Here is a 22,610-nt window from a genome sequence, read left to right on the forward strand (position 1 = left end):
CCACAGCACCACTATTTAGGAAAGCTGGAATTGAGATAGGCTGCGGCATCAGATTCCGCCACCTTTAGATGAAAATAAACCCCACTAGGATTGAGCAGCCAACACAGGCCCAGGCCTGTTGCCGAACAAAAGGACTGTTGGCAACATAACATGCTCCTTCTTCCGAATCTTGCTCCGCGTCCCAAGAAACATAATCCTTACCTCCGCATCACACTCCCCTCTTCATCCCCTATTTGATCCCACCCCCTCCTCATCCAAGCAAAGCTGCTCGTCCTTTAAATTCTCTCCTCCTGTCGCTTTCCACTTTCTTCCCAAATGGCTCTCCAGGACATTCTCCGCAAGAACGTCCCTTCGCAGGCTCCCTCTTGGCCTCAGCCATCACCCGGTGGGCCGGTGGTGACTCCGCCGTTCCTGCTGTCCCACGGCACCACCACCCTAGCCTTCCGCTGCCGTCATGGGGTGGTGGTGGCAGCGGACACTCGTGCCTCCTGCGCGGGCCTGGTGGCCCACCCGTCCTCCCGCAAGGTCATCACGCTCCACCGGCACCTCCTGGCAACCACGTCTGGGACCTCAGCTGACTGCGCTGCCTGGCTCCGTCTCCTCAGTTGCTCCCTCCGCCTGAGGCAGCTTTCTGAAGGGCAGCAGCCCAGTGTAGCTGGGGCGGCCAAGCTGCTAGCTTTCCTGCTGCGGGGATGCTCCAACAAGGATCTCTGCGTGGCCACCCTGCTCTGCGGCTGGGATCACCAAGGACCCGGCTTGCATTATGTCTACAGCGATGGGACCTGTTTCTCTGGAGATGTTTTGGCTGTCGGGTCCGGATCCACTTACGCCTACGGTGTGTTGGATGGCGCCTATCACTACGATCTGCCACAGGCAGAGGCTTTCTTGCTGGCCCGCCAAGCGGTGGCTCACGCTGCCCACCGAGATGCCTACTCCGGTGGCAACGTGGACCTCTACCACGTCCGGCCAAACGGATGGGTCTGTGTGTCGCGGGAAGATCTGAGCGAAGTTTATCACGGCTTGGAGCTCCGAATTGAAGAGGATGGAGACTGCAGAGAGGAGCCACGGGAAGAGGGCAGCTGACACCCCCTACCAGAAGCCATCAGGATTCGGATCTGGAAATCATTCATTCCAGAATGCGAGTGCAGAGAACACCATAGAGAAATTGTAAGGCGGAGAAGGGAGCTGGGGTGCAAATAAAGCAGCTTGGGCCAGATTCTAGCGTTGCCTCCTTTGTTCTGCTCAAAATAAAAGAGATCCATTTCAAGAAATAGCAAAAGATGTAATAATTAACCAATATGGTGGGAAATAAGGAACAGCAGCCACCAGCTTGAGCCAACATAAACCAGCATGATCTGACATAAGGTAGACAGTGTTGGAAGGGAACAGGTTCCAGTTCAGCATCCATTATAGGAAACCTTAGCCAATGTGTAAACCAGGATAGGACGGACCATGCCATAAAGGAGACTCAGTGGAAGATCAGTAAGCAAAACTGGGTTATGGAGCAAGCAGTCAGCTACATCCCACAGGTAGTCCTTGCTTAATGACCACAGTTAGGACCAGAATTTTGATTGCTAAGTGAAGCGATCATTAAGCGAATCCAACCCAATTTCACAACCTTTTTTGCATCGTTAAGTGAATCATTGTGGGTGTTAAGCAAACCACATGGTTGTTAACTGAATCACACAGTTCCCCATTGATTTAGCTTGCCAGAAGTCAGCTGCGAAGGTAGAAAATGGCAATCACATGACCACAGGATGCTGTGACGGTCATAAATGCCATAAATGCGAACCTGTTGCCAAGTGCCCAAATGATGATCATGTGACCACGGGGCTGCTGCAATGGTTCTAAGTGTGATGTCCGGTTGTAAGTCGGTTCTTCAGCACCATCATAAGTCTGAACTATCACTAAACAAATGGCTGTTAAGTGAGGACTTCCTGTAATGCTGTCAGGAGAGGTCTGGGGTCCCCGATTTGTTTGAATCAGGGATCCTCAGGTATCCTCCAACTGGTTTTTTGACCCAAGGACTGAAGCCAGGGGATGCTGCCATTCCAGACAAGAAGCTGACCAGCCACCTATCACCCCAAGGTTGGGTTCACATGCTCCGCTGTGTTAGTGTTGACCGGTTAGTTTATTTTTTTCAGAAGGTGGCACAAACTCATCGCGGGGATAATTGCGGGTTCCCGGCATCGCGCGAGTCCGGAAAACGAGCGAGTCCAGGAACGCGGCGTCGCGCGAAGGCGACAAAGGCGAAGCCCGCCGACCCGCACCCGGCTTTCCCACCGGCGGCGGCGGCGGCGGCGGAGGCTCCGTCCTCGCTCGCCGCCTCCCCCGCCACGTCGCCTGCAGCGCCGCTCGGCTGCGAAGAGGGACGGCGGAGAGAGCCGGGCGGGGCCAGCAGACGAGCGCCCCTGCCTCGCGCTGGGCGGGCGGGGGAGAGGGCTGCTGCCCGGATCGCCCCCCCCAGCGGTCACGCCGCGCTCATTGCTATTCCCGGCGTCTCCGGGCCGGCGCGCCACGGGCTGCCGCCGCTGTTTCATTGGCATCTCTCGCCCGCCGCCTGCCCATCTGCCCACCTGCCCGGCCTCCCCGCCCCCCGTCCGCCTCCCCTCGCAGCGCCTGCCCCGCCCGCTCCTTCCTCCTGAGCATCTCCCGCTGGAGCGCCTCGCCCCCACCCCCGGCTCGCGCCCCCTCCCCTTTCTTCTCTCCCCCCCCGACCCCGCATCTTGCTTACGCCTCCCCTCCCGCTACGTGGCTCCCGCCGCGGGACAGGGGGCGTGGGAGACCCGTCCATCACGGCTGCGGCGCGGCGGGGCGTCAGTCCATTAGCGGGCACCGCGGGGCGGGGGGGCGCCAATTATCGGCGCTTTAGCAGCTTTACCCGGAGGCGGAGGGAGGGGGGGCGCGGAGAAAGGGGGAGGCGGGGCCGCGAGGCCAGGCGGAGGGACGGGGATGAGAGCTGGGAAGAAGCGAGGCGGTCGGGAAGGTCTGCCTTTTCGGCCAGGGATGGGAGACCACAAGGAAATCCCAGGGATGTGGTCAAGTCTGGGAAGACGACGGGGAGAGGGGCATCTGAAAGAAGGGAGCGGCAAGCTACAGGACACAGGCTCGACTCGAGGGAGATTGGCTTTGCCCAGGCAAGGGGGAGCATCATCTGGCCCAGTGCTTCTCAAACTTGGCGAGTTTAAGATGTGTGGACTTCAACTCCCAGCATGCTGGCTGGGAAATTCTGGGAGTTAGAAGTCCACACGTCTTCAGCTTGCCAAGGCTGAGAAACACTGATCTAGCCATGCTTGCCCCTGCCCCCACCCCAGAGGGGGACGGGGGACCACGAGGACCGCCCACGGCTTAGTCCAGACTGGAATATCGGAAAAACATCGCCGGAGCAAGACGGCCAAGAAAGCCACGGGCAGTGTTCCAGCTTGCCCTCAAGAGCCCAGGTCGATCCCGGGGCATCTTCCCTTTCTGAAGAGCGGAGGGCTGCCCGGGCCAGAAGCCAGCGCCGGGAAGCGGGCCAAAGGCTCAGCGGCAGATGAGCCGGCGCGGGGCCGGGGCCGGGGCGGAGAGATGGAGCGGGCGACCGGGCCAGCAAGGGCTGGGCTGGGCTGACCCGGCCGGCCGGGAACGAGCAAGCAAAGCGGGGGCTTCTTGCACGGGCCCGGGGCCCCATCAGGACACTCCAGGGGAGAGGGTGCATGTGGGAAAGAGGGTGCCGGGAAGCCTCCGCCTTCTCCTCGGCAGAAAGGGAGCCTGAAGCGGGGAGCCCCGGGATCAGAAGGAGCACCGGGGCTCTCCGCCACCGCGATTAATATGCTCGCGCTGCGCTGGACAGGGGAGCAGACCCGCCTTCCTCATTTGCATCTAAATTAAACGAGAGACAAAGCCGCCGCCGCCAGAAAAGCAATCCAGTTCCGGGCCTTCCAATCCGCCTCCCAGGCCTGTTTATGCCCCGGGGAAGTGCTTCCCCCTCGCCCCCCCACAAGTCCCTGGGCCCGCTCCCACTAAATTGGGGAGCGGGGCCGCCGGCGAACACACTTGCCCTCTCTCCGCGCTCCTGCACCCTGGGCTGAGCCTCCCAGCAGCTGCTGCCCCCCTTTCCCCCCAGCTGGTCAGAGAAACGGCGGGGATCAAGCTGCTGAACCCGGGTTGGGCTCAGATTCCACGAGGATGCTGGCCACCGTCCCGCTTAGGGCCTGAATGCGTGTCTGTCCCCTGAGCTGGGCTGAAAAGGCTGGATGGGTGGCTGCGTGTGAGAATAATGTCCTCTGTGCTTTAAGGAGAGAGCGTGATTCGTCCTTGATTTTCAGGAAGGGATGACTGGGTTCTGCGGGAGAAGTTCAGTCTGGCCTCAGATAGCCCTGCTAAATTCTCTCTCACGTTCTTCCAGATGACAATGTCACACGTGTCCCTAGGACACTTCAACAGTATATCCCTTGTCATGATTGTCTTAGCACGTGTGCAGTGAAAGGATAGTTCTATCTTTCAAGAGAATGGGGTCTCGGCCAGCAGCAGAAACTTAAGAGGACTGTGTCTGGGCTGGAAGTTCATAGATGCGAGACCATGAGGAATGGTTTGAGGATGGGAGACCAAGAGGAAATCCCACAGCTTTAGACAAGACCAGGAGGTTAGAAAATCATCCTGGGAGAAGGCAGAGGTGCACTGCATCCTTATATCCAAGAAAACTCCTTAAATATATCCCATTGTATCTGGAGTCTTGACTTGTAGGAGATTTTACATTTAATAGGATCAGAGGCTTAACTGGTACAAAACAAAGGTCCCGGCTTGTCCAGGGGAATCCCAAGGCTTGCATAAATAGAAAATGCATGTGTATACAAGCTAAAGTGACAACCATTCTCATCCAGGCAGGATTAAGTGTGATTGGTAGCTGCTATTACATTTTTGCAAAATGTCAACTGGGGGAAGAAATGGGAAATATTTGGGTGCTCTGGTATCCTGGAAGAGAGCATCAAAGAAAAACAGAAGCTGGCTGGGGAATTCTGGGAGTTGAAGTCCACCCATCTTAAAGTTGCCAAGGTTGAGAAACACTGCTCCAGATAATTGGGACTTCCACGTATGTGCCAGCTAGCATTGCCAACAACCCTGCTAGATGGCAGTTAGGGGAACTCGACTCATCTGAGAACATGATGTTTGGGACGCATGCTTTAATGAACAGCTACTGAAATGCTGCTGTTGAAATTGCACGGGCTTGTGATTGTCGCGTTCAAGCTGATGGAGAAAAGGGCATTTTTCTGGCTCATGAGCTGCTGTGCATCATTTGGTAACCCTGAGGTCTGCTGTTAGGCAAAAGAAAGAAAAATATTTATTTCCTTCCCCTACGGGCATGCTTTTCTCATTTTTCTTCGCACGCTCTTTTGGATTTCCTCCCAGCCGGCGAAAAAGGAAATGCATACCTACTGTTGTTCCTGTTTTAATGATGGGAAGGGGAGAAACGGAATGGCTTTGTCCAAAGGCTGCATGAGAGATGTGGGGTTAGGACTTGTCACTCTGCAAACCAACCAGCCGTGATTTAGCCTGGTGGGAGTGGGCACCCAGTGCAAGGGATGGCTTTCTGATTCAGTGTGTTGTGGGTATCTGAAAACAGAGTTGAATAAACCATCTGGCAGGTTACGACAGAGAAGCTGAATGCTGGCTTCAAGTCTCATTGGAAATCATCTCTGAACTGGTGTTAAAGCATCTTCCCATGGCTTTCGGAGTCCTCTACAGCAGCATTTCCCAATGTGATGTTTTAGACTACAACAAGCATGATCAGGAAATTATGAGACTCCCTCCCTCTCCATGCAAGTGCCTCAAGGTTTCCAGCAAAAGGCTAAATTGGGTGAGACTTTCATTCTCTTTCCCCGTGGTAAACCAGCAGTTGGTTTACAGAGCCTTCAATGTACCCCCTTTTATTTCCAGAACTTAACTTCCAGAAAGTTGCAGCCTTTCTGTCACCCTTATTTGCAGGCTGAACGGGTCTGGGATGATTTAGGAGTGTTCACACAAGCGTTTTCAATCTCTCTTTCGTATTGCATGCTGTTTTGTGTGGATGGGAAGAAACAGCGATCTTTCAGTGCCAGATTTGACCTGCAGGTCTCTGCAAAATAAATGCTTTTTTTTGTTTGTTTATCTTTTCAGCACCCTCCTTCCGTATCAAAGATGGCAGAGGGTCACGCCAGCATACTGCTCACTTTTCTGCCAGGGAGAGGGGAAACCAACTTTGCCCATTTGCTCTGGGAGGATGTTCTTATTTCTCAACGGCAGAAGAAAGGAATTAAGGATTCAGGGTATGGGTATGTGCTTGAAGTTGGGGTGAGCAGGAGAGACAATAAGAAAAATTGTGTGGAGGGCCTACGCAGTTGTTTTACAGGCACAGTTGGTGTGGGGAGAAGGAAACAGAAAGAGGCAGAATGCTTTAAAAACCCAGAAGGAGACATTGGTAGGGAAAAAGGAGGGTTTGAAAAAAGAGGGACGTTTGCATTAGTATCCAGGTACTAGTGATGCTGAAGAATAAACAGGAGCACGTGCTAAGTGATTTTAGCAACAAAAAAAGTGCAAAGAATCTGCTCCTGCTTGGGATTAAGATCAGGAGTTTTCAGGATGTGAGTCCCAAGTGATCTTGGACCTTTTTCAGATGAAAGGATAAGGATTTCTAATTGAATGAAACGGTGGCAAGAAACTACAGATGGGTAGAACCAAATATCTTTTTGCTGGCCTGGTTCACAAAGCGAGTCTCTTGCATCCTGAAGGAAAAATTTGTTTCCGAAATTCCTTATTTAATGACCCTGAAATTTCACTATAGCCCAAAGAGGCCAGGATGTTCTTCCACTCCTATCTGGGCGCCTCTTTCTCCCTGTCTGCTATTTTTGATTAGTTCTTGGAGAATCGGGCACATCGATCTCCCTTGCACCCCTTTTTCTCTGGTGGAGAAACAGATTGCTTTGCCCCAAGGGATCCAGTGGCCAACTAGGCTGGGGATGATGGGAGTTAGGGAAGGCTCCTTCCTTGTATTCATACTGTGAAATGTTGGCGGTTATGGAAGATTTCGCCTTAAACCAAGCTTGGCAGCTTTGCATTGAAGCGTTCCTTCAGCTTGAACATTTAAAGGCCCTCTTGTTCTTCGCCTACCCAATTTAACCTATTGCTGCTGCTTGCAATTAAAAAGATCCTTGAGGGACCAGTATATTAGAAACCAGTTATGTGCTCTTTCCTGGGATTTCAGCCACCTGATCAAATAAAACCCTTCCTCCAGTTAGTTATGTCTGTGACAGATGTGTGTGGAGAGTACAGGATCCAGAATATCCAGCCAACGAGACCGGTTTTTGGACTGAAGCCATGCTGGTAATGATCCCCGCACGACACCATTCTCTGCCTCATGCACACAAATCACCCTGGCCTTCTTTTAGAAAATAAATTGTTTATTACGAAATTATAACATGGATGTTCCCACCTGACACCGATTTTGCCTGAACTCCCTAGAATAACATTGACCTGGATATGCAGCGTTCCCCCCCTTTGGTGTCAGGAAAGAGAAGGGCTTTCTCCAGAAGGTGAAGTCCAAGTTTAGTCCTTCCACCAGGCTGCAAACTCCACAGATAGAATCGAAGAGCTCCTGCAGAAGGGGAAGCCCGGCCGTCGCCCGGGCGGATGGGTTCTGCAGTCAGGGCTTGGGAGATGCAAGTTGAATGAGAGGTAAATCCATGCTGGCAAGACTGGATAATATAGGATCCAGGAAGGTAGGGAGTTTGGAACCAAGGGATTTGGGGGGAAGATGAATGCATAGAGTATTTTGTATAGGAATTGGGTAGGCTGACCATATTTCCTTGAGACAAAAACGGGACACTGGGATGGCAGAACGGGGCAGGGCTGGGCAACGGGCTGGATCGGCAGGCAGGAACTTCTCCGGTTTTCTCGGTCTGGGAATCTTCAGATTCCTTCGTTTGCGAGAGGCAAGGCGGGGCTGGAGAGTCTAGTGAACGGTTGTCCCCGACAAGCCATTCCTCCTCTGGCTGTGCTTTTACATTCTTTTCTTCCTGCCGTTTCAAGGCAGGAGCCAACCGGCTCACCCTTTGATCACCGCCTATCAGCCGATCCTGTTTTTTTCTCTTTAGGTTTCCCGCCGGGTTGAGCTCTGCGGCTTTTCCCCCGCCGTTTCTGCCGAGCTCCCCCTCCTTCCGCTCAAAGTCAGAGTGCCTTCTGACAGGTTCGCGGGAACTTTCAAATTTTAAAGTAAGGTTTTTAAGAAAATGGGACAAAACGGACATTTATATTAAAACGACGGGACGGTCTGGAAATGTTAAAAAAACGGGCCAGTCCCATCCAAAACGGGACGTACGGTCAGCCTAGAATTCGGGGGGTGGGGGGGGGAAGAAACGTAACAGACACAGCACAAGTCATGTAAAATCAAAACTGAACCCTGCAGACGGAACAGGACGATCAGGAAGATAGCAGAGACAAAGCACCTTTGAGTGAGGAAGGGGAAAAAAAATACAAGGCAACTGAAAGGAGAAAGAGAACAGGAGGGTAAAGTGTGGAGTGGACAGAGGGGGACGAGAACCAAAAGCCTGAACGATACCGAAAAGAAAAAAAAAACCAGGATAGACAGCCAAAAGAAAGGGAAGGAGAAATATTCGTGAGACACAGACACAGTAAAGCAACAGCAGGTCGGCAGGAAGGGTTTCGGAACCCATGAGGTGATGCAGCCTTTCAGGGACAAATTCCAACCAAGGACAAGGAAGCTGGGGGTGAGCAGAATGGAGAACAAGCAACTCAAAACAGAGAAGGGGGAGAGAGGTCCACGCTCTCCTGGGGAGGCATCGGGCCGAGGTCACTCAGGTTGGCGGCGGACCCTCTGGGGCACCGTACAGCTCGGCCAGCGTTCGGAAGAGCGGCCCCCATTCTTCCAGGTACTCATACCCCCCAGCATCGCTGTCGCCGGCACAAGAAGAACCCGGTGAGCTGAGAGAACCGGCAGAGGAGCCCTGACCTTCGTATCCGTACACCTGGATGGAGTCATAAGGAGGCACCGAAGGATCGGCGTCCACCTCGCTCAAGCGGGCCGCTAGGAAGCTGGCCACGTCGTGGGGCTGCGGGGGCACCCGGGTGGATAGGGACAGCGGGAAGTGCGGGCGGGGCAGGACATCCCGCCGGAGGAGGCGCCGCTGCTGCGAAGGAGGAGGGGCAGCATCCGGGTTCTGCAGGGCGGCCATGTCGAAGGCCTCGGTGTCCTCTTCCCCGCCGCCCTCATCGTCATAAGTGATGATGTTCTCGCGGACGTCTTCTTCCTCAAAGGGCAGCAAAGCCGCCTGCTTTTGCCTCCGCAGGGCGACAAACAGCAGCACCAGGGCTAGATACGAGCGGGAAGTTGCATTGGTGTGAGTTGGATGGACCAAATGGGAGGAGAAGATTAGACGTTAGTAAGACTGACCAGGTGCAGGGCACCCATCGCGAACATGCTGCACCACTCCTTTCCGTGGGTAATGGTGTGTGGGAATGACCTTGGGAGACAGGGAGAAGAGACGCAGCCAAGGGAACGGTCAGATAAAAGGCAGCTTAGTCTGCAGCAGGGATGTGGGCGGGGCAAGGGTCTCTTGAGCTGTAAAGGGGACAGGGGGAGAAATATACTTTCAGACTTGCAAGATTGACAGAAATCAAATGTAACCTTACAATAAAGTAGAATTGGCTCATCTGGCCCCGCTTCCTGTCTGGTCTACCTCACAAGGCTGACATCAATCTTGCAAGTCTGAAAGTACATTTCTCCCACCCCGCCTTCTCCTTTACAGCCCAAGAAACTAGGGAGGGTCCCTTCTAAGCCTCTTGCCCCGCCCACTATCCAGCTGCAGGCTAAGTTGCCTTTTATCTGACTGTTCCCTTGGCTGCGTCTCTTCTCCCTGTCTCCCAAGGCCATTCCCACGCACCATTACACCATACATCCTCCTGGAGAAATCCAGCATTACTAGCAAAACGTTCCCCAAGCCTCAGTGCCTGTTCTCCACGTTGCTGGGGAATCTCCACTCAGGTGTTGATCTTGCTGGGACGCCTCCCCCTCCCAGTTAGAAACTCTTCTTTTTTTTCACATGAGAAGTTCTCCTGTGTTATTATTAGAGCCCGATCTAGGATGAATAGCCTCAACCCTTTACTGGCTGAAATTCCCATAATACTGTCCTCCTCTCCCTGCTCCACCCATACCATCAGGATACAAGCCTCGAGTCCTTTCTCACCAAGCAGTGTGCCAACACAGGCAAGGATGGCAAGCAGGGCACCTGTGCTGAGGCCAGCAGGAGATCCAAGGGCCTCAGGGCCACAAGACTGCATGGCACCGTCTCGCCGACACCGGCAGATGCTCACTGTCAGGGTCGGGGAGCCCGTGCGAGTGGGGGAACCACCGTCCACAAGTTCCAGGGGCAGAAGCAGAGACCTGCCTTGGGCAGGCAGCCGGGCAGCCCGGAGCAGCAAGGAGGCCGAATTGTCTGGAGGTGAGAAGATTCAGAGGAGAAGAATGAATGTGGCTCTGCTGTCTTTCTAAAATTGGGTTTTCCTTGTAGACAGCAATAACCAAAACCCCATACTGTAGGTCTGTATAACCATATTCATGTGGACAGTGTAATAAGCTGTTGATGCAATATACCACTGAATTCTATCAATTCTGGGATTGCATTGTACTCGGCGGAAAAACGGTGGAATGGGAGGATGGCAGCTAAACACAGAGAGGTCTGTGCCCTTTTCATATAGTCCTCTGAATCCAAAGATCCTGTCTGGTGTTTGTGACATATTTGTATTCTTGAAAACGCCCACTCTCCTTTTATGAACAGTGCATGTTCCTAGTCCATAGGGTCAGGGCAACCTCTGAAAGGGAAACAGAGAGTAGAGACGGGGGCGGGGGCTCTACATTTCCGACGGCCTCACCCTTGTTGTCCCGCACAGTGACGTTTGGTTCTCTGGCCCCAGGTGGGGAGCGGATGATGATGCGGCTCACGTTGCCATCCTCATCTCGGTCCACTGCCCGGATCAGCTGCAGCAGCTGGCCAGAGAAAGGAAATGAGAAAGTGACGTGCCCAAGACTTCATCTTCCTCTGCCTGTGCTTTCCTCTCCCACCCCACCCTGCCCCATCACCTTCCCAGGGTGCCCTTACCTGGCCCGGGGCAGCGTTATCACAGGCAAAAGGCTCGTAGCTCTGTTCCAGCTGGGGTGGGTTATCGTTGACATCCAGAATTTGAACGGCCACTTGGACCTGGGAGCCCCGTGTGGGGCTGTCTGAGGGCAAGAGTCGGGGGTAAGGAGCACCGTGGAGTCGAGCGACCAGATGTGCAAGACGTTGGGCCAAAAGGCAGACGGGGGGAGGCGGGCCGACGACACAGAGCAGGTTCAATGAGTGAGTCATTGACCGATAAGGGCGCGAGATCCAAAGGGGAGGGGAGTTCACCCACGCAAGAAAGCCATACAGGTCGTCCGTTGTGAGCCAGGGTGACACGTGGTCCCAAATCCAGCGAGGTTGGGTCGGATCCCATCCATAACCCCGCAAAAGATTCCATTGTCGAAAAGATGGAGACGCCACGTGCAGACCAGCAGAACCAGACAGGCGAGAATCACATCAAGAGGTTGAGAGATGTTGGCAGGCGTGCCGAGGCAGGGGGATGGAAGCGAGCAACGGCGCATGATGTGCCATATTTGTACATGGGTAGGCAAACATAAATGTCCACCGTGACCAACAAGCGAAATCAGGCAGCCATATGCAGCCACCCAGCCAACACAGGCAATCAATCAATCCATCAATCAAAGCACAGGGAAACGCACAAAAGGCAGGGCCCCGCTCCCCAATGTCGGTGCGTGAAAAAGTGCACCGTTCCCCCCATCCGACATGCAAGGCAAAAACAGAAAGGAGAAACCATTCCAAGGGATCAGCCAACAGATGCAGGGATGCAGAAAGGAAGAAGGAAAAGAAGGGGGAAAAATTAATAAACAACTGCCATTGCCTTTTCTATACATTCTTCTACTGATGCATCAAAATACGAAAAATATATATTTGCCAGTGAAAAAGTCCCACCACCCCGGATCCTCCCGGACTCCCACCCACCGCACCGAGCCCAGTCCACCCCTCCCTTACCAAGTTCCGTTGCCAGGACAGTCATATTGTGCCAGGGCAAAACCTCTCGGTCAAGAGGCACCGAGGTCAGAATTGTGCCATCCTGGGGGTTGATGCTGAAAAAGCGCTCGGGATCCGTGGGCGGCAGAATGGAGTATCTAGAAGATGGAGGGGGGAACCTGGGGTATCAGGTTGTCATGGCAACGAGGTATAAATGGAGTAACTGGAACTTCACGCACACACAGAGACAACAAACACCGGCTCCCACCCTGCGGTTCCGACGTTCCCCCCAGACATTACCGGATGACGCTGCTGGGGGAATCGAGGTCCACTGCCGTCACTTTGCCCACGAGAGTCCCCGGAGGGCCGTTCTCATAAACGGCCAGATGATACTCGGGGCGGGAGAAGGCTGGGGGTTCGTCAGCATCTTCCACCACCACACGGACCGTGGCCACATCCTTGAAAGGCCCCTTCCGGATGTATTGAGGGTCGATAAGCGTGTTGGTGGCCTCCACGCGGAAGGTGTAAGAGCGGCGGGATTCAAAATCCAGAGGCTGCCGATCAGTCCATGGAGAGGATAACATGGGGAGGTGGGAAAGGGGAAGAACACTGTTGTTTTCTCATGGACGAGAAAAAAGCTCATTATCAGAAGCAGGCAGGGGCAGACTGCACAGCGAGTTTGGGAAGGACGTGAAAACAGCCGAGAATGCTGGGTGAGATCTCAAAGGCCCCATGTTGTCTGAGAAAAAAAGGGAATCAGATAATGGCTCCTATCACCAAGCTCCCAGAAGGAAGGAAGGAAGGAAGGAAGGAAGGAAGGAAGGAAGGAAGGAAGGAAGGAAGGAAGGAAGGAAGGAAGGAAGGAAGGAAGGAAGGAAGGAAGGAAGGAAGGAAGACTGGAGAAGTCCTTCATTCTGGGGTCTTTCACCAACCTTTTTCACAGTGATGATCCCATCCTGCCCCAACAGGTCAGTGTGAATGGCAAAGGCCTCAGCTCCATCTCCTCCGTCCAGGATGCTGTAGGCAAGCAGGGCATTCTCCCCTTCGTCAGGATCGTGCGCGCGCATTCTCCCCACCGCAGACCCAGGAGGTGCTGTTTCCACCACAGAAAACTGGTAAGAACCTAGAGTATTGGAAAGGGGGTGGGAAAGACAGACCGAGGGTGTAAGAGACCTTCCCTCCCAGACTTCCTACATCATTCAGAACTTGGTGTCCTCCAGACACGTTGGACTACAATTTGCATCCTCCTCAGCCGTGCTGTGGTGATGCCCGGAGTCATGCTCCAGCAACTCTAGGCTTGGAGCGACTTCAGACCCAGGTTCTTCCTTTGTCCTGTTACAAGGAGTGTGTGAGCTGGAAGATTTCCATGGCGTCGCTTGCTGGACATAATTATTCCAAATATTAGTCTACTTCCCCTGATCTTTAGTCCCTGCCTCTCTGGCCCATCTATTTCACACACCGTGAATATGAACCTGCCAGGTAGCTGTTAAAATTGATTGACTGGTTGGCGGGCTTAAAATATTTATGGTCCCTCTGCTATCCAGACGATCTTGTGGTGGGTTGTAATCCGTAAAACGCATCCCGTAATAGAAACACACAGAAGAGGCAACATAGTAACACTCTCTGGGTTCTGTGGGACAAAGGACATGTGGACACCACGTGGACACCATGTCCTGGATACAAGAATGGGAAGCCAAGCTTTTGCCAGGCACTGAAAGGCAGGTCGTGTCCATGCTTGATATTCCCTGACATCCAAGGAAAGGACATTCCGTATAGAACACATCTCTGGCATACGGAGGAGGACCCCACCTGCAGTCCCTGCACTCAAGCAGAGGCCAGATGGCCCTTCATATTGAGGTCCAAGCTCTTAAGGGCCTTGGATGTCATTGCTTAAAGCTTGAAGTCCAGCAAGACATGGACAACTAGGCCAATTTCTTTAGGAGCGGTGGTCTGTGGTCTCTGCAGGGGGTCCAGATAATAGCCTTACTGTCATATCCTGCTCCAGTTACAGTTTTTGAGACCTCCCTGGGTAGAACGGCTTGGAGCGGGTGGCAGCAATCCAAATGCGGGGTTACTGGAACACGGGCTATAGGTCAGTCCCATCTAGGACAGGCTGCAGGGCCTGGCAAAGCTGCCCAGGTGCATCTTGGGCCACCAATGCTCATGCATCTAAGGGTGGGCCCCCAAGTCATCCCGTATAGACATGCCTGACCTCTTCTGTTATTCAGGCGGCAGATAGTTCCAGCCTCTTCTCTCTGGGTCTATAAATCTCCTTTAATATCTATTTCTCTCCTTCCTCACAACTCTGCCCCTGTTCTAAGCAGCCCTTTCCCACTTACTCTGTGGGAAGCGGGGAGGGTTATCGTTGACGTCACTGAGTGTGACCGTTACAGTCGTGCTTCCAGAAAGTCCACCAGCATGGCCTCCCATGTCCTTGGCCTGCACCACGACAAGAAATTCCTGTTGAGTTTCCCGGTCCATATTGGGAGTGGCTGTCCGAATCACACCTAACATCACGGAGGGGGAGCAAGAGGAGAATCAGAGAATGGCAGAAGAATTGGTTGATGGATCAGGCAGGGGAGAAATTCGGTTTCCACAGCTCCACCCCATGGCAGAGAAACGGGTGGAACTAATTATGGAAAAGACAACCAGAGACGCAGCTGATAGAGAAGGTGCACATCAGATGCACGGGAAGAACTTGGTTGATCCATAACTTTCAATGATCTCTAGGCTCATGCGATGGATGGATGGATGGATGGATAGCTGATTGAAAATAATTAGCTGAACATGGATGAATGTTCCGGAGAAGAAGGAGCTTCTTTTCCAAGAGAGCAGAGTCTATTACAGTGTTTCTCAACCTTGTCAACTTAAAGATGTGCGGACTACAAGTTCCAGAATTCCCCAGCCAGTTGGCTGGGAAATTCTGGGAGTTGAAGTCTACACAGCTTAAAGTTGACAAGGTTGAGAAACCCTTGTCTATTACGTCAACAGTTCCAACAGAGAAGGAAAAAGAAGGGCACCTTCAACCCTCAACTATAACATCTACCCAGCAACCTGTTGGAGCTCTACTAAGCCTTAATTTCAGACGTGGTTTTCAAGATCAGGACTGACTCTGGAATATGTGCTACACAGAGCTAAGGAAGTGAAGTGGTCAAGATTACGGCTTTGAGGGCAAAGTGGGTTCTGGTCTAAAGATGTTGCTGGCTCCTTAACATCCTTAAGGTTCAAAGCATCTGCTGTCCCACCAGGCCATCACCTCTGACCCCCATGGACACCTGCTTCTTCTCCCCTACCGTGGGGGTGACATTTGTACCAGTGCGTTCCTCCCCAAAGCTATCACCCCCTCCCCATTGTGTACCCGTCTGGGGGTCGACGGAGAAGAACGGCAAGCCCTCGAGTACCGTATAGACCAGCTTTGCGCTGTTCCCGTAGGTCGGATCATCCGCATCGTGGGCCGTCACCTGGATCACGGACGTACCTGCAGAAACGGGGTGGGAGAAGAGAAAAGATGCGGATTGTGTGGATGGCAGCGGAAATGCAGGCATCCTACTGACAGGAGAGCTGTGCCTTGAGGTAGCTCATGGTTTGCATAAGACTCACTAAAATGGGGCTGGTTAGTTTGCGGCTCAGTGTGTAAAACCCAGCTGTTGTCTTAGCATGCTGTGTGAACCACACCATTGTGTTATCAGAATATAGTTCATTGCATTCAGCACAGAATATGCGGGCGCAGCACTTGTTCATGTGCAGTTGAAATTCCAACTGCACTTCGTAGAAGCACAGAACGTAAGGGTGGAAAGGGACCTTAGAGGTCATCCAATCCAACCCCTTACCGGGGCAGAAATCCACTACCACAGCATCCCTTCAGAAAGCCTTCCAGCACCTCTTTGAACACCTCTAGCAAAGGAGATGAAGGGCAAACCTTTTATTTGGGCTGCCATTTGGACATTGAATTTAAAAGAAGAAAATAGCACAGACATTTAAAAAAAAACACTCTGGAAAAGCTGAAATTTTAAATTACTGTGGAAGTCTGTTAACTGCATTAATGCTGATTGATTTACTTTCATTTTTGCAACCTGCAGTCTACTCTAAGTGTCTAATATTTCTAGGGAGCATTCAAGCTCTTTAAAAATATAACACCTGCTCTGCCCACAGGCTTACAGTAGAAAAATTGTTCAAAAGAGATCCCAAAGCAACATAGATCAAAACCTCCGCAAACAATCAAACACAGAAGCTCCATTCAGAAGAAGCTGAGAACGGTTAGATCCCCAAAAGAAGGAAAGAATGAAAATCACCCATCGAGCTCAATGCACTCCATTCAGGAGGTGCCCTGCCGCATCTCTGTATGATCCCTGTCCGGTCATTTGCAATGCGTAAGTACTATAGTTTTTCCCATCTGTAGACAAGGCCAGCTGTAGCTCTACAGCAGCCTTTCTCAACCTTTTGACCCTGGAGGAACCCTTGAAATACTTTTCAGGCCTCAGGGAACCCCTGCACATTTAGGCTCAAATATAGGCTGGAAGTTACAAAATTATTACACTCGTTTCATGGGTAGGCCTGTATATATGCATTAACAGTGTTAATTAACTCCTGCAGGAGTAGATTTATGGAGATCAGTTTTTCCTCTGACTAAACCTGTGTTTTTCAAACTTGGCAACGTTAAGATGTGTGGACTTCAACTCCCAGAATTCTGCAGCCAGCTTGCCGGGGACACAGGCTGGGTGGGGAATTCTGGGAGTCGAAGTCCACACATCTTAACGTTGCCAAGTTTGAAAAACACTGGGCTAAACTAACCAGCATTTTGTGCTGTGAAGAATCCATGTGCATTTCCCCAATTATAATTCAGGAATGAAACCCTCTCCTACTCAAACTTTTTCACAGATAATGTCAACACGCCTCTCTTTAAATTGGCTTTTTAAATTCGGGCTCTGTTCACACAATATGGCTAACAGGGTGAGAGCTGGGTACCAACCTTACCTTGAACCATAAACTAACCCCGCTGGGTTTGCGCCAACATTTAGCCCCAAAAAGAGCAAAATGGGCTTAAAACTTCAACTTTTGGCCCGTTTCATGAATCCATCTGTTAGGGTTTTACCTCTCCCGGATGATGTGTGAAGATCCCCAAAGCGTTTTTATCGTAGTTTTGACATTTTAAGGCGACATTTTCTATTCATTCATTCATTCATTCATTCATTCATTCAATTTATATTGCTGCCCATCTCAAACCAGTGACTCTTGGCAGCTAACAACAATAAAAACGTTTATATGGTTCACTGTTTGGATTTAATTTTTTTTTAAGGGTGCTATGCCGCCCCTGAGAGCTTCCGTGGGGAAAATGGCACATAAGTAACATAACCACAACAGGAACAGAAGCAAAATATGAATACCCAACCACCCCAATGATTCCTTTTGCAGTTAAGGCCTGCAGAGCCCACTTGCTACCTCAATAGTAAAATCAGGTGTAGGAGAAAGTCCATGTATTTACTCAGGCCGGTTTTAAGCCCCCTGGTCATTGTTAACCACAAAGCTGAAAACGGAATGATGTGAGACATAGGCAGCCCCATTCCAGCATGGTTCAGATCTGAAGTATCTCTGGCCGCCCTTCACAAACTCCAGGCCCAGGACTTGTCAGTTTCTGAAATTTCTTGTGCAAGGAAGCATAGGTAGGAAAGTAGAAGGACCAAGGCCAATTTATCACCCAGGAGAATGGCTGTTGTCCTTTTCCACCGTATCAGTGTTTCTCAACCTTGGCAACTTTAAGACGTGTGGACTTCAACTCCCAGAATTCCCCAGCCAGCATGTGCTGGCTGGGGAATTCTGGGAGTTGAAGTCCACACGTCTTAAAGTTGCCAAGGTTGAGAAACACTGCACTATATAGTTCAGTCTCTCCTGTAATTCTATGCTTACACCCTTGTGCAGTGCCTTCAGATATGTTGGTTCTTCCCCCAACTTCTCAGCCAGTCCCACCCTCTGGAGGCTGAAGGTTAGAAGATAGTTTCCCATGGGGGAAATGGGATTGGAGGCCCCTTCCTCTTGGGATCAGCAGGGTAAGGAATTCCATGGCTCATCTGCAGATGGTCCTCTAACCGGCCACACACCCAACTCACCGACATTGCTCATCTCAGGCACGGTGGCATGATAGGGGCCCTGCAGGAAGACGGGCGGATTGTCATTGATGTCTTGGACTTTGATAATGAATTCAGACGGCGGCTCCAGAGGCCGGTTGGATGCCCGATCCACCGCTTGAGCGAGCAACGTGTACTGAGCTTTTTCCTCTCTATCCAAGGTCTTGGTGACATGGATGTTGCCTGTCTTCTCATCTATGACGAAGACCGTGCCTGCCCCTTCTCCGGTCAAGACATACTTGATGCGACCCTCACCACGATCCACGTCTGTGTGCAGCTGCAAAAGAGAAGGAAGACATCCAGCATGGAAGTTGGCCAGCAGGATCAGTAGGGATGGGGTAGTCCGATCAGGTGGGTGAACCCTCCTGAGATCAAGCCACCAGATCTCTCTGGCTGCCTTTCGTTGACTTCCTATGACTTGAGAGGACAGCAAGCCAGAACTGACCACACACAAGAAGGTGCAACAGGTCCAGGAATTCCAGGTAGAAGGACCAACTGGTCCTTAAGATATTAGGTACAAGCGTGTTGTTCTGCAGCTTTTTCCGCCTGTCACCACTGGCCGATCCTTGCTCAGTATTAAATTGCACGCTAAGGCCAACAACAACTGCCTTGCCGTAATGAATTCACAGCTCAGGCGAGATCTGACCTGGGGATTTCTTGATGAAAAACCAGTTTGAATTAATACCGTCTATTATATTGTTTCTGTATTCAGCGTCCAATTAGAGGACCTCTCATCGATTCAGATCTGGCCTTTGGTTGAATATGGATTTTAAATATTTCCCTCCCCTCCCCAGTCAATTCCAGGAAGACATGATGCAGATGAGGAGTTTGGGAAAGTCTGGTTAATTTCTAAATGCAAGATCTGGCAGTGGTGGAATTGGCCATGAGGGCTTTAGAGGAGCAAAGGCCGAAAACTCAGGGTCTCTAAGAAAGAGCACCGTAATAGAAGAGTTGAAACTCGAAGCCCAAAAGGGGAATCAAACCTGGAAAAAAGTGCAGGAAATGGGGATGCCTCGAAAGAACAAATGCCATCTCTCCCTTCTAACCGGGGGGGCCCAGGGCTCACCCTTCCGATGAGGACAGGCTCCGGGCCAGAATATTCCTCAATGACAAAGAACTGATTCCAGACCCAGCTGCGACGGGTCCTGAAGAGAGGTCGTTCCCAACGCTGAGACGGGTTTCCCCGGAAAGATCCGGCCTTGGATCCCTGGCTGGGAGGCACGAGGCGGCCTGCACAACCACACCCTCCCAGCCAAGCTAGAAGGAGCTGCAGAAAGCTGACCATGGCTTGGCCCCGAGGTTCAGTCGTCGTGCAGCAGGACGCTCAGCTCACCCGCGTGGCCCATAGGGATCGGCTACCCCATCTGGGTGGATCTGGATGCAAGGAGGAAGACTGGAGGTTAGACAAGACTCCCACCGACGGTCAACCACTGGATCCTATAAAGGGCCCACCAGAAGCACATCTGGGTGCCTTTGGGTGCCAGGTCTGCATTGCAAATGCCAGAAACAACCAGGCTCTCTTAACACCATCTTTGGATTCTGTGTTTAGCATGACCCAAAGATCATATCGCAGCACGGAGGATGTCTCTGGCCAGATATGTGTTCCTATTGAATGCCTGAACTCCTATCCTTCTGCAACGGTGGGGCTCAGCTGCTTCTCCTAGAATGAGGTGCATTGATGAGGTAATTTCCACCAATATTGATCCCCAGAAGTTGGCCCTACTCTAGCCAGATGGATCCCTCTGGTGTGCCTATCACTTCCATGTCTCTAATCTTGCTTTTTTTCCAACTCGTAACTCTGGGCAGGGCCTCTGTTCTCTCAGAAAGGGTTGCAATTGAGATCATTCAATTCTGAATTCATATCTCCCTGCGCACTGCAAAGTTCTGGTTGCACGTTAGAGAGATCCAGACACCCACACATCACCCTGGAACAGACCAGATCTCACTGTAATCAAGAGCAGATAGGTATAATGGCTGAGTATCGGAATTCCTGGGGTGCTGGCGCTATCCGAATGCTCGATGTGTCTGAAAAGCCGATTTAATGGGTATATAAATCCCTAGCTGGGCCTTCAAAGCACGCTACAATTGCCTACAATGCATGCCCACATTCTGCGTTTCAGCAAATTGTGAACAGACAGACACAGTCTTAGAACGTTGTGTGAACTGGGCCATCGAGTTAAGCCATTATACAGTTTCTCCACTGCCTGTCATGTGAACCCAGCATTGTGTTTTGTTACTCTGGATGCTCTGCGGGTTGAATGCACCATGTGAACTCAGTGCTTGGGGCTCCCTCCCTTATCTCCCCCAGGCATCCTTCCCAAGGCACAACTTAGTCACTTGAGAACAAAGCCACCAGATCTCATGGTGGCTGGAAACCGTCCTTAGCCTACGCTCCTTGGCCTGGCCTGATGCTCAAAATTCTGACCCTCAACCCATCTCAGCGCATGCATGTCTGAACCTCTTCTTCCCTGTGTCTCCTCTCCCCACAGATTCCGTTTTACACCGCGGTCTCTTTCCTTAAACACCCACTTGGTACCTCCACAGGGGCCTTCAGCGCGCCCATCACTTTGTGCACCTGTCTGTCACCCGCCTGTCTACGGGCAGCCCTTCGCCATTCACTGAAGCTGTCTGCCTACCTGCCCATCCATCCGTGCAGATTATTTATCTCCCCATCCGCCACCGGTTTCTCCCGCCCCTTCCTTCTCCTCATTCTGCGCCTCTCCCCCGGTTCTCACTTTCTCCCGGCCTCCTGCCTTCCTCTGCATTCCCCTCAGGTCCCCCTTGCCCAGCTGCCCTCCAGACGAGGGAGAAGGGATGATGAATGGCGCAAGAAATGGACAGAGAGGGATGCAGTCACAAGAGGGGCTGAGCAAGACAGATAGGCAGACCCTGCACAGGGATTCAGGAATCGAGGGAGGCAGCTGGTCACCCCCAAACGTCCCCATGAGGCAACAGGGAAATGCAAGGGGCAGAGAAGGGACAGAGGGATTTGGGACCTTAACAGCAGTCCTTCCTGGTTTAAGGACTTGGAAAGGAGCCTCTACTATTCATCTGGACCCCAAAGTGAGCCTGGCTACTGTTTTAGGATGCTTGGCAAATCTGCTGGCGGATTAACAGCTGGCTGGCTGAAGCAGCAGCTTGCTTTTTTTCCCCCCACTAAAACAGGTGCCAGGCATCATATTGGACTGAAAGCACCCCTTCCAGACCTGGAAGGCCATATTGCTAGTCTCTAATCCAGTTGGCAGCAAAAGAAGGGCACTCTGCACTTCTGCTGGGGAACATCTGGTTGTTTCTTGCTTAATAGCTGGATTCACACAACCCATTAGACGGGGCTAATAGGGGCTGGATATCTGGGGGTTCGGCGTCTTATGGGAATTTAGGGATTCTTTTTCCATGAACCAAGTAGAGTGTAGTTAATCTGTTTGAGGGTCGTGTGCGGCTTGCACACAATCATTATGGGCTGTGTTGTTAATCTGGATTTAGAGCTTAGCATGTTGTGCAGACGCAGCTGATGCATCTCAGAGTTAAGTGATCTTGGGACTGAGTGGGATCCCCTCCTTTCAGTCAAGCTTGGCTCCTGTTCCGTTCCTGCCGCTTCTTTGGCTGAAATATCAAAACAAGACTTGCCAATGCCTTCTCATGGGATGATTTTTCTACTTCCCAGACTAGCCTACAGTCCTGAGCTCTCCTAGTGGTCTCCCATCCAACAACTCAACCAGAAATCCAGCCTTGCTGAGGTTGTTGAGATCGTCCAAGGTCAGTTAAGTGCTGCCCCCTGGCTGGGCCTTCTAAGCAGTGCAACCTCTCCTTTTGTGTTCTTTATTGTCACTTTCTCTCCTTCTTTCTCCTTGTCCTTCTTCCTGATCCTGTTCAACCCAATTAACCTAAAGGGCAGTTTGGCCTTACTGCGCCTCGGCCTCGCTGCAACCTTGGCACATGATTCGGAAGCGCCAAAGTGACCCCTTCCCGCACACCCCCACTCCAGCAGCCCCCTCCGCCAAAGCTGTGGGCAGAACCTTGTTTCAGTGGCTTCTTCCCGCTCCGAGTGTCCGAGTGCGAGTCCTCCCCCTTCTCCCCCCCCCACCTTCTCCTGGCAATGGCTTGTAATCACTGTAATTCATTCAGGGCGACAACTGATTCAGTCACTTGCCTTCTTCTTATTGATCGGAAATGAAGATAAACAGCGAGGAAATGAGGAAAGGGGGAGGGAGGGAGGGGGGCTCTCTCCGCCGTCCTTTCCGATGCTGAGTTGGGCTCCTTTTGACCCTGCGTGATTTTTCTCTGTGGCTGTGCATCCCTCAAAATCAGGGGGCCTTTTCTGTCCCTCCCCACCGCCCTGCAAACAGCCCCTGCACCCAAATGAGGATGAGGGAGCTCCCCTTCCCTTGGTGTGCCTCTGAGCCTGGGC

General features: G+C 52.0%; 2 protein-coding genes across 4 annotated transcripts; one reads left to right on the forward strand and one right to left on the reverse strand.

Moving 5' to 3' along the window:
• Positions 1-315: 315 nt before the first annotated feature.
• Positions 316-7,682, forward strand: PSMB11 (proteasome subunit beta 11). The gene is made up of 2 exons (XM_063302905.1): positions 316-1,025; positions 7,523-7,682. The coding sequence occupies exons 1-2, from the start codon at positions 316-318 to the stop codon at positions 7,680-7,682; spliced, it is 870 nt and encodes a 289-aa protein (XP_063158975.1).
• An 890-nt stretch (positions 7,683-8,572) lies between these two features.
• CDH24 (cadherin 24) lies at positions 8,573-19,552 on the reverse strand. Of its 3 annotated transcripts, none has more exons than XM_063303124.1 (11): positions 19,269-19,552; positions 18,185-18,479; positions 15,439-15,558; positions 14,420-14,587; positions 13,013-13,203; positions 12,381-12,634; positions 12,102-12,238; positions 11,130-11,251; positions 10,903-11,017; positions 10,218-10,466; positions 8,573-9,343 (listed from the first exon to the last, which is right to left on the reverse strand). In XM_063303124.1, exons 1-11 carry the CDS (start codon positions 19,485-19,487, stop codon positions 8,829-8,831), a joined length of 2,385 nt encoding a protein of 794 aa, XP_063159194.1. In that variant the 5' UTR covers positions 19,488-19,552; the 3' UTR covers positions 8,573-8,828. The 3 variants fall into 3 exon arrangements, with proteins under 3 accessions (XP_063159194.1, XP_063159193.1, XP_063159196.1); XM_063303123.1 differs by having other exon boundaries at positions 11,130-11,330; positions 12,064-12,238; XM_063303126.1 differs by lacking the exon at positions 10,218-10,466 and having other exon boundaries at positions 8,934-9,161.
• Positions 19,553-22,610: the final 3,058 nt, after the last annotated feature.

This window comes from Candoia aspera, chromosome 4 (assembly GCF_035149785.1).
Source record: "Candoia aspera isolate rCanAsp1 chromosome 4, rCanAsp1.hap2, whole genome shotgun sequence".
NCBI lineage: Eukaryota > Metazoa > Chordata > Lepidosauria > Squamata > Boidae > Candoia > Candoia aspera.

Excerpts from the sequence above, each read along its gene's own strand:
- CDH24 (XM_063303123.1), bottom strand. The coding sequence starts at position 19,487 with ATGGTCAGCTTTCTGCAGCTCCTTCTAGCTTGGCTGGGAGGGTGTGGT. Across the intron at positions 14,588-15,438 it reads CTCCGTCGACCCCCAGACGG|GTGTGATTCGGACAGCCACT; the intron begins GTACACAATGGG and ends CCGTGATGTTAG. Across the intron at positions 11,018-11,129 it reads ATAACGCTGCCCCGGGCCAG|CTGCTGCAGCTGATCCGGGC; the intron begins GTAAGGGCACCC and ends TTCTCTGGCCAG.
- PSMB11 (XM_063302905.1), top strand. The coding sequence starts at position 316 with ATGGCTCTCCAGGACATTCTCCGCAAGAACGTCCCTTCGCAGGCTCCC. Across the intron at positions 1,026-7,522 it reads GAAGTTTATCACGGCTTGGA|GAAAGAGAAGGGCTTTCTCC; the intron begins GCTCCGAATTGA and ends CTTTGGTGTCAG.